The 14,593-nt window shown below is 39.5% G+C and overlaps 2 protein-coding genes across 9 annotated transcripts; both read left to right on the top strand.

Moving 5' to 3' along the window:
- The first annotated feature begins 42 nt into the window (after positions 1-42).
- Positions 43-7,048, top strand: LOC111273764 (uncharacterized protein C16orf52 homolog B). 8 transcript variants are annotated; one of them, XM_022855691.2, is made up of 5 exons: positions 43-178; positions 3,251-3,366; positions 4,198-4,301; positions 4,492-4,605; positions 6,619-7,048. In XM_022855691.2, exons 2-5 carry the CDS (start codon positions 3,261-3,263, stop codon positions 6,802-6,804), a joined length of 510 nt encoding a protein of 169 aa, XP_022711426.1. In that variant the 5' UTR covers positions 43-178; positions 3,251-3,260; the 3' UTR covers positions 6,805-7,048. The 8 variants fall into 8 exon arrangements, with proteins under 8 accessions (XP_022711426.1, XP_022711430.1, XP_022711428.1 ...); XM_022855695.2 differs by having other exon boundaries at positions 3,251-3,370; XM_022855693.1 differs by lacking the exon at positions 43-178 and adding an exon at positions 417-435.
- Positions 7,049-10,608: 3,560 nt separating this feature from the next.
- On the top strand, positions 10,609-13,725 carry LOC111273763 (uncharacterized). The gene is made up of 3 exons (XM_022855689.2): positions 10,609-10,733; positions 11,463-12,419; positions 12,769-13,725. Exons 2-3 carry the CDS (start codon positions 11,486-11,488, stop codon positions 13,053-13,055), a joined length of 1,221 nt encoding a protein of 406 aa, XP_022711424.1. The 5' UTR covers positions 10,609-10,733; positions 11,463-11,485; the 3' UTR covers positions 13,056-13,725.
- The last annotated feature ends 868 nt before the right edge of the window (positions 13,726-14,593 follow it).

Below are 14,593 nucleotides of genomic sequence, written 5' to 3'. Positions count from 1 at the left end.
CGGATGGATAAATAGACGGACAAAACGCAACGACCACAACAGAGATCCTGTACTATCTGGGCTTGCGCTTCCACCAATACATTCAGCGAATGGATGGATGATTTCCAATGTTCTCAGTTAGCCGCAGAATATGCGTTCGAAACCGGGTGTCAACACATGGCTGGTCGTGAAATCCAAGGTGAGAGCCGTCACAAGCAATGCTTAATTTAAGCTGTCGGACCGGAAATGAGACCCGAGACATCTATTTAGAAGCTTTCATAAGAGTAACAATTGGCTTGGCCAAAATCAGCTGGTCAGTCATAGATCTTTAGCTAGGCAATGCAAATCTCAGCTGTTCAGCGCGCCTTTTCGTGTGATTCAATGGCACTCTGTTCTGCTTCCCTTAAGGAGCTTTGCCGGGTGATTTCAAAAGACGACGAGAGGCAGATATCAAAGGTTGGTTTCGCAACTTTCGCGCGGATTTTTGGGAGCTTTTTTTCATTTATCCAACAGCACATTTAGTTTACAAGATTTAAACAATATGTCTACTCGGCCGCAGTTTTACTTTGACTGCCGTCCGGTTTTCTTGGGAATATGGAAAAAAGGTTACTACACAGACTTTGTAGGCTTCGTACCGCGCCTGTTTTGCAATTAAGCACATCATAGTTTACCTGTATAAACTACATACCAGCGTATTTTTTCAGATGTGGAAAATTAAAGTACTTGATACTAGAACGACAAACCAAATTAACGCCACGCGTTACGGAAAATTCCTTTTCGAATTCATCTCATGACAAAAGTTTACTGATCCACAAAAAATCGGTCGAATCAATTTGAAGCTGTCTGGCAAACGAACCGACACAGTTTTAGCAGTACAGAAAATATGTAGATCGTTAGAAATGTTTGAAAGATAGTAACGGTAAGGAGCATGTGATTCGATGTAGAAACGTAGTGTACTCACGTTGGGTCTAAAAAACATACCCAGGTTTCGGGTTGCCTTAAATTTGAAGCATTTATTTTGGTTAAGGTTCAAAATGAAGTACATTTCGTATTGTAGCAGACGTTGAGAGAACACTTAAAATTTGTAGGGCCTACTTTCATGGTGTATTTATAAGAAGCAAATTATGGACTAAGGATTTCATTTCTTCGAGAAGTGTGTAGGGGCTCAAGAGAATATTGCAGAACTCCTAAAAAAACATCTAAGGAAGCTACTGTCTTCGATAATATGAAGTTAAGAAGGTATCAACCACTGAGTAAAATCGCAGAAGTTTAATTAGCCATTTTTCATACTTGACTATAGTCAAGCTAAGAGAAGACGGTTCTTTGTGCATGGCCTGTTTGGCCAAAACTTGAGAGTAACGCCATTGAAAACTTATTTGAAATTTAGAAGCGTTGTCAAAATACTCTGAGTAATATCGAAACGGCTAATAGCAGTTACGCTATAAATACGTTCGTGAAGAATGTCTTTTAAGAACATGCAAAAATCTCGTCCAATTATATCTTCCGTTATACCAATTTCGACTCTGTTTATTGCCATGTTTTCACATGTATATGGATATATATATATATATAATCACAAATTTTAGCAAAGCCCATAGCTAGAGACGTAAACACATTGATTATGTTGTCATAAGGCTCTCAAAGTAATTTTTAATTATTCTTAATTATTTCTATTATTATTATTATATTTTCTCACAAAGTAATATTTAGCTGCTAAGCTTATTACCCAAGCCAAAACGTTGACAATCGAAAATAGCAAATTCGTTAATCTTCTCAGTGCAGGGAGTTACTTCAGTCTTTGAAAGCGAATTCTGATTAACAGGGGTTATATTAATCTATATCGTCAGGAATAGACAATTAATTGAACTTAACAAGACTCACAAAAAATTGGTTTTGTTCATTTGATGTACAAAATTTTCTACGACCAGCAAACGGTTAATTAATGTAAGCTCAATAACGTAAAACTATCAGAGTGTAGCGGCTTTTTCATATTTTTCCTTTTGTCACTGGGGTATATTTTGTTCAAAGTTATATTTTCGTGCAGTTATTTCGTTAGTAGATGATTTTGTGTAGAGAAAAAGTGTATCTATTTTTTTTACTGTTAACTGTGCTGTTTCAGTTAAATCTATGTCATCCTTTCTACCTTGTTTTGGCAATATAGCTTTTATTAGTCTATTCGAAGATGTTTGAAATACTTCAAATTAACTTGTTCTGGTGGTATAAAGTTATATTAAGATATCAACTGCATTTCGCTTATAACCCTTATAAATTGTTATGACTGATTTACTCGCCAAATCACCCGACCACTGCTTAGCCCCAATGAAACTTCAGAACGTAGAGTTACATTAGGGGACTTAACCCAGTTATTCTATTTTCCCGGATAATAATACTAATGCGTAACGAAAGTTCTGAAACTAACCGGTTTTGTGGATCCAACTGTGAAATCGAGGGTCCAACAATACCAGATTCGCTTTTGTGTAGATCAACGACCATCAAGGTTCATACAGCCCCATCAAGCGGTGCCTCCGTTAATGATGACCGCTAGGATACTGGAATGTAGCAAATGAACAGGGCCTCTGAATATTATGACGGAACGGTACACAGGTGAACATGAGCCCTTGGGCAAGTTATTTTAGATGGTACTTTTCACCGCGAACTCATTAATTGGCGCCGCTTTTATCAAAAGTAAGTGCGCTAACTCTAATCTGGGATCTCGTTATCTGGTATATTAGAGCTGTACGGCATAAACTTTAACCTAAGAGGTATGCTTTATTTTCACAGTCTTTCACAGTATTTTCACAATAAAAATGGTGATAGCTAGATTACTTAATACAAACATGAAAAAGCATATCACAAAGTAAATTTAAGTTTTTAATTTAATTTAATTTTAATTTATTTAATTTTAATTTAACTAAAGTAATAGATTAGTGACTACTTACTGTAACGGAATTAAGTATTTAGTATTTGAGGATTACGTATATATATGTACTCGAGAAATAACCACTTATTCCACCCATCTATTAAAATAGACTCATTTTTATGGTTAATTGTGCAAGCAGCTGACCGGGTTCGCCGCATAAACTTACAGCCCGATCTTGCTAAGGCTTTTCTCACATGCAAATAAAATGTCTTTTAATATACACTATCATTTATATAATATAATTATTTTATCTCATGTTCGAGTGGATTATTTGTGCATTTTTTTGTCATCATGTTAAAATGTCATGCCATATACAATGCGTTATTCTGTGTATCTATTAAATGATTGCAGGTGGTTTTTAATGATGGATAAGCTAACGTTGGTATCGGGCACGCTGTTTCTCAGTGCGAATGTATTTGCTATCCTCAGCCTGGTTCTACCTGAGTGGATCGTCAGTGAAGTCGGTGGTTGGTATGAATAAATTCAGAACATTTCTTGTTCATGTGCTAATTGAGATTACCACAATATTTTAAGAAAGACCTACGCGAACGCCATTGCTTGGAACTACTTTTAACTTACATGTAATTTTTAACTAAAATAGACAGAATGCAGGTAGTCTATCTTATATTGCGGTATTTGACTAGCTGAACTTATATATAAATAAATATATATATATATATATACACCACTTATGTGTATATACCAAAGAATAAGTACAGATCAAAATTACAATAGTGGGTTATGTTAAACGGTTTTCGGAGAGTTAATATTTATGTAGTAGGCATTCACTGGATTGTTCTTTCTTACAATAAAGTATCGTTCAAGTAAAACAAACTAATCGACGATAGATAGGACAATTGCTAGGAGGACAACTTACACAGCATTTAAGCAACAGAATCAGCTGATTAGCTATAAATCACATTTGAAGATACTCAGACATAATATTTAATGACAAAAGTACGGATTGATCAACGTTACGACCGGAAACACAAGTGTGTTGCCTGATTTGCTGTTCGTAGAACGCATCAGTGATATCAGATCTGCTAACTAACAAAAGCAACTTAGGTTCGAATTCTTGAGTACACACATTTTTACCGTCTAGTGAAATTCGACTAATAAACAAAACAGTGAATTTCTTCTGTTCGGTCCTTTCCCTACCCTGGGTATTCCTTGAAGCTAAACAACGGCATTGAAACCTGTCATAGAAATGAGAGCTGGGAATGTCTGCTATGGAAAACGTTTTTTATTGGGTTGTCACAACATCACCTATTTCTAACTCGTTGTTGATTTTTCTACAGGTGATACTCGTCTCGGACTGCTTCAGACATGCCTTTCCATCAACGGCCGACCAGGTCTCACTTGTTACCCCCCAAAGCTCCAGCCTGAATGGATGCTAACACTAGTACGTTGAACACTTAACTCACTAACTGCAAATTTTTTTAAACCGCTTTAATGAGCATCCTTATAGTTAAAAGCTTTTCACCTTTTTCGTGTCGTTCACACTTTCTTTGATTTTTAAGACATTTCAGAGGCTAATTTGTATCGAGACGTTCTGAGGCAAATCTGCTTAAATTTGGCTTAATTTTTAATAGGTTTGTATCATCATTGGCTGCATCTGCATCACGGCTACAACGATCCTTTTAGCCATCTCTCATCGAAACCTTGGGATTGTCCACTATGCCCGATGGATGGGATTTGCAGCCATGGTGAGACTGATGAAGCGCAATCCTATCTGTAGTGCAAATGTGTGGCAAGGACCTATTGAACCGTAGACCGTAGAACATACGTTCTAGATATGTATATAATGTAACGCGCCGAACATACGTTTTAACTGTGTATATGTTGTAACACGTCGATTGTATCTTTGTTTTTGCTTCGCCTTAACGCTCACCCACCATTTATTCTAATGTGAAATATCTTAAGTCCTTAAAAACTCTTAGTGGGGCATGTCCTAGATGCTGTATATGAAAATAGGTAATTCCGAAGGCTCACATACGGGAACTGGTAGGGTTAAGTAGAAAAAAATAAGCATTTGTCCCAGCCCGTTTCAGACAGCTAACGCTACCGCACCGGCGGGATATTTCACGGCCATCCTGTTTTCACATCTCGCTGTGTTGCCGTGCTATATCGCTATGTAAGTTCGTGAGCGAAATCTTTAACTGGGTTAAGTTCTATGGATCAATCTATTACTGAACGACGCGGTTATACTGGACTTGCCAAAGAAACTGCCACAAATCTTGTCAGTGGTCAGCGACGCCTTGCTCTGCCAGACCTTTCGCACCCGGCTACGGGCATGTTACAAATTCAGGGGTTCGTGCGCTTCAGAACCCACGTTTAACTCTTCATGGTGGTTGACGGCTGGTTTCACTGGCGTTCCGATTAGCCTACCTTTCTACCAGCATACATTTGGCAGGCAATTGCAGCAATTTGCGGAGTCTCACTGAACAAAATTACTCGTAACATGTCCTAAAAAGTCAGAGCTTGCCATAGGGTGCAGTTTTTACATGTCGTTTCTAAAATTAGCCTATTTTTCCATTTGCAAATGACAAATGAGGCTAGAGGAATATTCCATAAATGGTTTCAAAAACTTAAATGTTGTATCTCTTATATCGTCTCTATTTTACCATTTATAGTTCACGTAGCCCAAAAATTTCTCTTTCTATATAATATTGTGTTTTTAATTAGCATGTAGCCTGAGAAGCGTTTAGATGAGCGTCTCTGATGCTTGAGAACATTAGCACCTCGGCCTGCCGCGGAAGCGCCGGATGAAACCTCTGCGCTTTGAAGTGGCAAAGCTTGTTTCGGAAACATAAACCAGTACACTTTCCAATTTTTTCTTGAGTACACTTACTATAGACGAATGATGAGAGCTCGCTGTTTGGTATGCTGTTACCATTGCCGCGAGGGAAGCCTTCAAACGAAGGTTTTCGGTTTTTCTAATAATATGCGCGTTTCTCTTGCACTCGTACAGTGCTGAGACTTTAGGTAATGTTAACGCGACAACCGAAAATGATTTCTAGCGCCCCAGGATGCCAGTAGCCCATTGCTGAGACCCATCGCATTTGCTTGTCGGGTTGAAAATCAGATCTCTTTAACGCATGGGGTCTTTTCGGTAAGTAGTACTGAACTATATAGTAACTCCGCATAGGAACTAACTCGTGCTACTGTTATGTAACTAGCAAAAGGGATCGACTTGGTCGTCTGTCGCTATAAAAACTTGAAAACCTAACTTTACTGCCGCGTCGCTTGGTCTACACGAAATTTATCAACCATTCTTCCCAAATCTAAACGGACGACCTGATTTTTCCTCCCGAAAGCGGTCGACGACCTTGTCCCCGAACCTCTAATACGCATCAGTCCCTATTGTCGCAGGATTGCACCCCATAGATGCGGCTTCTATGAAGCATTTGTAATTCTCTGCGCTACTTGGTTCACAAGCCATTGTTCTGGGATCTATTATCACTACACCCAAGGCTCTTTTGCGTTTCGCCCTCACTGGACGACTTTGGTCGAGCAAGACTAATTTGCGGCAATGACAGGGTTCGACCGCTGGCGGTGAACCGGCTGACTGGATGCTATTATTTTCGCACACTCGATCTCGGAAATACATATATTTTAAGAATACATTTGCGTCCGTTTAAGTATAGCGATAGTGAATGATCAACCGATTAATGTATGAACGCTGTCTAACTTTAACTATTTCCGCATATTTGTGTTAGGTGTTATTCTGCATTGCAGCTGTCGTGTTTCCCGTGGGGTTTGGCACCGAACAAATCGGTGGAGAAGCATACCAGTTGCCTTCCTCGCATCAAGTCGGCATTTCGTACATACTGTTCATACTTGCTCTTTGGGTGACCGTCATTTCTGAGCTGTTTGCGGGCAAAGTGTGTATGCCCCATTTCTGAAAATTTCGATCAAACGTGGTTCATCGCTACAACTTTTTGAATCGCGAGAATAGTTATTATAAAGTTAGGGCGGCGTCGTAATATTTCGCCAAAATACTAGGTAGTTCGCTTAAACGTTGTAGATGTTTTCCAACACTTCTATGTGTTTATGGATCGCTTATGAGTTGATTATATTAGAATTATGATCTGTGCACGGAAATAACTCAAAGTAGTATTTAATGTAATAAATACCGTTTTTCATACATTTGCGGTGTCCTGAAAAGGTTAATTTATACTGACTCGCCATCCCAAGAATCACTCGATTTTCTTTGTATAAGTGGAAATCGAGTGATTCTTATTCTTTAAAAATTTACACAGAGCTACGTATCGCGCCATGTACGAATCAGCAATGCACTGTATATATGCTCAAAGAAAACTGAAAAATATTCACCATCACGCACAACATAATTTATCTGGCCTATAGCTGCACGTCTTTTCGTTCGGAAGTTTTCGTATTTCAACTAAGCTTAACGGATGCGGGCTACGTTATTATTTTGGGCAAACGTTAATATGTTAGTGCAAGAGGTAATCATTCCTAACCTCACATTGTGATTGCGCCAAAAATCAATAAAAGCTTAAGATTTTCGTCTGAACTACACAATGGCTCATATGTCTAAGTTGATTGTCGACTCGCGTCCCGAGTAGTGCATACGCCCTAGGTCCAAGCTCGTTGTTTTCATCTTAATCATTGAAGTATATTAGACTAACTTGGAATGGGTATAACTTCATTGCCGACAGATTTAATATTAGACTTATCTTCTATAGCTGTTAAAGCTACGATTGTAGAACATATGTTGTTTGTACCTACGTTGCAAAAAGTACTATTCAATTAATATCAGTAGCACCTGTATCAACTGATACGCTTTATTGTCTGTTAGAATCGTATTCAGTGAGCTGCGGTTGTTTCGTATTAGCCGAAATGACGAAATATACATATGTATATCGCGTAACCCAATATATTCTTAATTCACTTATTTGAGCACACTTTGAATCAAAAACTAAGTAATTGTGTAATCACTAATTCATGTTTATTTCACATATAATTTTTGAGGGTTTCGCTGATGTTATTTAATCACGTTAAGTTATGAGATTAACGATGTATTATTCGTATTATGGACTTTTTAAGGTAGTATCATAAATATCTACTTCCATTGACTATCGATTCCATAAGTTTCGCAACCCACCGTACGCGCTAAAATATCGTTGTGATTGTTATGGCTACTGAAATTGACTAAATCCAAACACTGCCGATAATCACGCTCGTCGCGTATTCATCTATTAAGATGATATTACAGAAGTCACAATCGTTTTCCTGCGGCCATTGTTATTCTGTAATGATTATTATTTTATAATAATCCTTAATCGGGGATTTATAAATGCCACTAAATGGCTTTATAAATGATCGTAAATCTAATCTGTTTTTTGAACGGAAACAATTTGAGACTAAATATGAACCCAAGATGCATTAGATACATTATAAGATACATAGATTGAAATACGTTTAAATTATATCATGAATACGTATGCATAACATAAGTATTCTTATTGAAGTATCTAGCATTATTATTAGGTTAGATCCCTTTTTAAGTCTTTTTCTTTATTATGCGATATCTCTTTCGGTATATACTGTTACATACTGTAAGAAAGCGCTCTCTTTGCTCCGTCACTTTGTAGTATTTATTTTGTTTGCTTAGTAAAATTTTACCTTTATTTAGGACTTCAGAAGCGCACGTGTTTTTTGACAGAAGAGAGAACTTCTGGCTTATCTTGATGGTGTTTTATCGAGGTCGAAAAGCTATCGAGCACAGCTATAACAAACGCGGCGTACACGATGAGAACTCCTCAGCAGAGTATACTATGCAAATGTAGCTTGCAAAATTCCAAACTCGCACTTCCGAACAAAAAAGCCCTTCACTTGCTTTTACAAATTCGTGTGGTAAACTCTGTAAGCCATTTACAAAAGAGGATTAGATTGCCGGTGCCAAAAGTTTTGCTTTTTGCCACTTTATATTTTAGGACGGCGAATATGCGTAATATATGTTGTGGGCAAAATCGGAACTCACTTGCAAATACAAAGGATATATATAATAGACGATCCATAAGCATATATATTATATGTTTGTGGATCGTCTGGAAAAGCAATAAATAAAAGCAGACATTACGTAGATACTAGCTTAGTATTATGCATCAGATAATAAATAATTTTTTACTGAATTAAGAATAACGGCAAGAACGTCACCCTTTACAAACGTCTACGTTATTCACATTGAACATTAAGGGAAAAAGTATTAAGTAAAAAAAATTGATAGAAATAGTAGAGTACTTTTAGAAGCTTATGCATATAAGAAGTTACTTGAATCTGCTTGTTATCTTTGTTTTATACACTTTTTCATTTTTGACCCAACTGAACAATAGCCTAGTTGAGCACGGTCTCATAGATATCCCACTGAATGTGCAGCGGTAACGTGTTTGTCTACTATACGTGAAATAATTCAGATTCGACAGCAGGTGAAGACACAGCTTGTTTCGTGCGGATATTCAACGGTCTGTAACGGCAGCACTAAAAACAGGGACATTCGAATCACGATGGATCGCATAGACCCAACCTGCTATCACCAGTTCTCTAAAGCTTAGGCCGAGTTTAGAGATAGCTGTTCATGGTACTCACCTGTTTGTATGCGATATCAGCTGCGCGGTATTTGTTGGTTTGCCAATGGAGTTGTCTTGCTGAATATAAAAGTGCATATGGCGGCAATTAAAAAAGTGCCTTTATGATGGTCCATGTGTCAGCTGTTTGGTGCTAATGGATAATAAACAACTACATTAATAGTGTCGAACGTTCGGTAATGTTTTAATTTAATTTAAATTGTTCGAGTGAACGTCGCTCCTTAAGGCAAATTCTTTCTTAAGAATTCGTGTGATTCTTACGACAATGTGTTATAATGGCAGTTGGTACCATAGCAATTAATGATTAACTGCTTAGTTGCGGACTCAAGTGTTAGCTGGTGGTAAGGTGATAACGAACGACCGAATTGTTGCCGAGTTCTAAAAATCATAAATAAATAATACGTTGAGCCCTGAAACATTTTATCATTATAAGCAATCCATATATAGATTATCTCCGGAACCACTGGCTCGAGAAGTCTAAAGCTCTTGAGAATATGTTTTATCCCAAAAGATGAATTATGAGCATCCATCTATTTATCGCCTAGTACACATGACATGGTTTTTAGAATACATTTTTAAGGTATATTTAAGGTATTCGACAGAATCTCAAAACTCGACTGAGAAATGCAGGTTAGTCAGTGTTACACCCGTAGCTTCAGGCCCGAAATTATTAGGAAGTTTATTGCATCTGCATAATATTCCACTTATTTCTAATATTAATTCGTTGCTTTCAATAATAAAGAAAAATACATTCTGTTTACGAATATACGTTTAATATATGTATTTTCATATATATTCAATGCTTAACGTAGATGTTGAGCGACGCCAATCCAACCCGCTGATTTAGCGGGCTCACTCTGTGGCATGGCGCGTTATAGAGCTGAAAGATGCTTCGCTTAAAAGTTGGTTTGTGTTGCCCCGATGAAATTTACTTAAAATCGCTGCATTTGTAGGCTGCTCGATCGATGGAGCATGAAGCGCACGATGCACAATCCTTATTCAGAGTAAAGCTCTAGCGAGAAAAGCGTGGGCGACGCTTGGGTGGGTATTCACCAGGGGTCGCTGCGATAGCCGACGCTGCCCGCCAGATCCGCCTCCGGCAACAACGAGGAGCGCCTCCAAGCTGCTGTGCGATTGACCGACCAGCGAACACTTCAACCCAAACTTCGGTCGTGTTAAGACCTCTTAGGCAGCACGCAGAGCAATGATACGTAGCTGAGTCGGTAAGTGCGATTTCGGTACAGTTGTAGTCATATGTGATGCGTTTTTATATTAATGTAAACTTATTGTAAAAGTGGCAATTTAGTTTTGAACGATAGCTTTTTATTCTAGAGTTTTAGAAACTATTTGTTCGGATACTTAGTTCAATGGCGAATTAGGCCTAAGGGGTAGTAGGCCAATTTCATGCCCACCTATTGGCTTGAATGACACGTCTGCTGGTTTGCAATTAAATCTATTTGCTCATAGCACCTTTTCTAGCATTCATGCTAGCGTGTCTGAAGTTGAGGCCGGTGTAGCGGTGTGGTGCAGCAGTTTTGAAATTTAATATTCCTAGTTAGCTGTTGTGAGTAGGCGTCTATAACGCTTTTGAGACATCCATCAGTCTAAGTGGAACAAGGCTTAACTTGTGATTAATACTGTCACCTCACATATCGTCGAGTTACCATAAGGTTATAATCGACAAAGATTTGCAATCGAATATTCTTGATTACTTTTTTAGTTTAGGTGTTCAGGGCCGTTCGTTGTTTTAAATTGCAATAGCCGTTACCATTAAGCCTAACAGTACCACCCCAAACGAACACTTCCGTTCAGGTCGACTGAATTGTTTTACCATAATAAACTCGCATCGCGAGGTCGGTTATTATTGCTGGGATAACATTTCTTATATCTATTATTTTATTAATAAAAGCGTATACTTATTATTGGGTTTTGCGATGTATATTCGCTTGCAGGAGGTACAAAAAAGGCTGTCAAGATGGGCAGCAATGCTCAGCAGTTTTGTTTAAAATGGAACAATCACCAAGCGAATATGCTCGCCGTATTCGAGCGGTTACTCGGCAACAAGAGCTTAGTCGATGTAACGCTCGGGTGCGAGGGCCGACAGATGAAGGCCCACAAGGTGGTGCTCTCCGCGTGCAGTCCCTTCTTTGAAGGACTGTTCACCGAGAATCCCTGCAAGCACCCCATTGTGATACTGAAAGACATCCGATACGCAGATCTCAAAGCCTTGGTAGAGTTCATGTACAAAGGCGAGGTGAACGTAGTTCAAGAACAGCTGCCTACATTACTGAAGACAGCCGAGGCTCTTAAGATCAAGGGTCTCGCCGAGGTAACTGGCGAAAGCAAGGATGACAGCGGTGGCGGAAGTAGTAACAGCCAACAGCAACAGGCAAGATCAGCCGCGAACGCCACACCCCGACCCGAGTCGCCTAATTCTGGACGGCGGAAAAGACAGCGGGCGCGTCGAAGGAGCACGGACTCTGCTGGCGCCGGTGATGGGCTATCAGACTCCGAGGAGTCGGTGCCGAAAACCAGTCGCACAGACCTCCAAGATGAGTCCTCGATGGACGGTGCATCATCGCACGATGACGGATCTCAGGCCTCCCTGCAGCGTGCAAGTAAGAAGGAGACCGCCCCTGTACAAACAAATGTAGATAGCACCTCATCCCCGGCGTCTGCCAGTGCCTCGGCCAAAAACAGTCGATCCGCCGAACAGACGACGGCCACGAACAAGTCAGCCGCGAACTCTAACGGGCAAGTACCATCGTCGAAGGATACCGGTGGTGGGGATTTTGAACCCAGCCGTTTATTGGAAGCTTCGATGACGACTGACCAAGGTGGCGACGACTCGACTGACAACCTCAATAACACGACCGGACCGGACAACAATTCGACTAATAATGAACTGGGTAAGTTCCAAAACTTCTGTAAGGTTTGAGTATTATTATTTCTGTAAGGTTTGAGTATTATTATTTCTGTAAGGTTTGAGTATTATTATTTCTGTAAGGTTTGAGTATTATTATTTCTATAAGGTTTGAGTATTATTATTTCTATAAGGTTTGAGTATTATTATTTCTATAAGGTTTGAGTATTATTATTTCTATAAGGTTTGAGTATTATTATTTCTATAAGGTTTGAGTATTATTTCTTTAAGTATTATTATTTCTGTAAGGTTTGAGAGAACTATCAGAGCGATGCTGCACAGACGAAGAAATTCGAAAGTGTAGTCCTATATTGTCGAAATATTTTTTGTAACAGATATCAAACCCCTGATCACCTTGGACGAAGGCGGGGCGACGCCAACGGGGGCTATTGTACCTGCCTCTGCTGCTGCCGCCGCTGCTTTAGCCGGAGCTGATGCGTTGTCTTCCCTTTTCCCTCAAGGGGCGAGTACTGCCGCAGCTCTTGCAGGCACCTCGTTCCAAAATAGCCCACCGAGTCACGGTACGTACTGCGCCGCGTCGCCAGCGAGTGTGTTCAGCAGACCGTCGCAGGTAGAGCCCCGATGTTGGGCCCTGTACGCTGAACCTCTCGGGGTCGGTTGAGCGCCGCTTAATGCCTGCTTGACTATTCGTAAGTTGGTGAGACAGCTGACTTCCCTTGGTAAAGCGTTCTCTATGCGTACGATCTCGCGAAGTCTGCTGAACACTCGTCATTGCACTAACTGCTAAACCTGCTCCACAAATCCCTATCCTTAAATCTCTCTGAACTTCCTATCCTATCAACTACCGCTATTAACTATGGAATTGCATGCACTAACTGTATGTGGTTTGCCCTTTGCGAAGCCCTATTTAAAAAAACCCTTCACTTTACCGATATAACACCCTATTTTGCGGGTGTTTAATAACAATCCTCACCTTGGCTGCGGTTGGAAACAACCAATGCCTTTTTGGAACTGTTTTACCGTCGAAAGAGAAGAACACGAAGATTATTTCGAAGAGGAGGTACCACGAAAACCTTGGTAACAGACATCCACGTTGGTGACGCAAACATGATAAAGAACACACAGAGTCGCCTCGCTTAACACACACAGGTAACAGACGAACAAGACATTCTTTTTTGGTCAGGGCTAGTGACCGTAAACAGGCCATTCAGCAAGCCCGTGGTAAGTTTTTGAGGGTAAGAGTAATGGGCAATGCTCAACGAACGGCGAATAAGGACGCAATGGAACATCCAAGCAATTACGGAAAATAAAACTGATGAAACTGAAGTAAAGCTGTTTTCCTTTACATAGTTCATTGTTAGCTGAAATTTATCAAAGCAAAATTATGGTAGAACATGTTATGCCAAAAATAGTTAACGTTAAAATAGTGAAGTGTTAGGTCTTTCCCATCGACATGGAGTTCACTCTCAATGGGAAAACCAGTCCGATGTCTACAAGGGTATGTACTGAATGTACTGCAGAGGTACTAGAAGCATTGGTTTCCGGTCTCCTGTGTTGCGAGGAAATTCTGCCTCTTATGAGAATTCCACACAACGCAACATATCTCGAAGCGAAAACTATAGGCTGTTATAACTTCGGGACTTCGCGTACTTTTCGCGACAACTTTCTAAGCGTAGACATGGTGTTGAATCATGGTGGAGGAAATATGATTACATTATGACGTATCATGATTATACGATCACATAAAATTCTGTGTTCTGTAAAGTCGAAGTAAACCAAATAACTATCCCCGCGTTTAACCAAAGTCCAATACATTTCGTGCACCTTCATCACAATTTCATCGTTGTCCAGTTCCATACCGATATTCGTTCTAATTTGTTTTTTCACTTTACCTCCAACCGCTATACAAGAATAATCTTTAAAGCTTTATATTCTCATTTAACTGCGACTATTAATTTGGTCCATATTATTTAAAATAATGCTTAGATTCGAAGTACGATACAGTAATTACGTGTAAATAATTTGTTTGGGATAATTATCGGTAACTGTATTTCCTCCGTTAACTCCGGAAATTGTACCATTAGGTAAATAACAATAGAGTATATGCTCTGCATATGGCACAACGGCAAAACTGGCCGATCCTACTAGAAAAATATTGTGTAAAAACATTAATACGTTTTGTCTAGCTCGTGCAAGTTT

This window comes from Varroa jacobsoni, unplaced genomic scaffold (genome assembly GCF_002532875.2).
Source record: "Varroa jacobsoni isolate VJ856 unplaced genomic scaffold, vjacob_1.0 scaffold_224, whole genome shotgun sequence".
In the NCBI taxonomy this organism is placed as follows: domain Eukaryota; kingdom Metazoa; phylum Arthropoda; class Arachnida; order Mesostigmata; family Varroidae; genus Varroa; species Varroa jacobsoni.
This window is presented reverse-complemented; position numbering and strand designations above follow the sequence as displayed.

Excerpts from the sequence above, each read along its gene's own strand:
- LOC111273763 (XM_022855689.2), top strand. The coding sequence starts at position 11,486 with ATGGGCAGCAATGCTCAGCAGTTTTGTTTAAAATGGAACAATCACCAA. Across the intron at positions 12,420-12,768 it reads TTCGACTAATAATGAACTGG|ATATCAAACCCCTGATCACC; the intron begins GTAAGTTCCAAA and ends TTTTTGTAACAG.
- LOC111273764 (XM_022855691.2), top strand. The coding sequence starts at position 3,261 with ATGATGGATAAGCTAACGTTGGTATCGGGCACGCTGTTTCTCAGTGCG. Across the intron at positions 3,367-4,197 it reads GATCGTCAGTGAAGTCGGTG|GTGATACTCGTCTCGGACTG; the intron begins GTTGGTATGAAT and ends ATTTTTCTACAG. Across the intron at positions 4,606-6,618 it reads GGATGGGATTTGCAGCCATG|GTGTTATTCTGCATTGCAGC; the intron begins GTGAGACTGATG and ends TATTTGTGTTAG.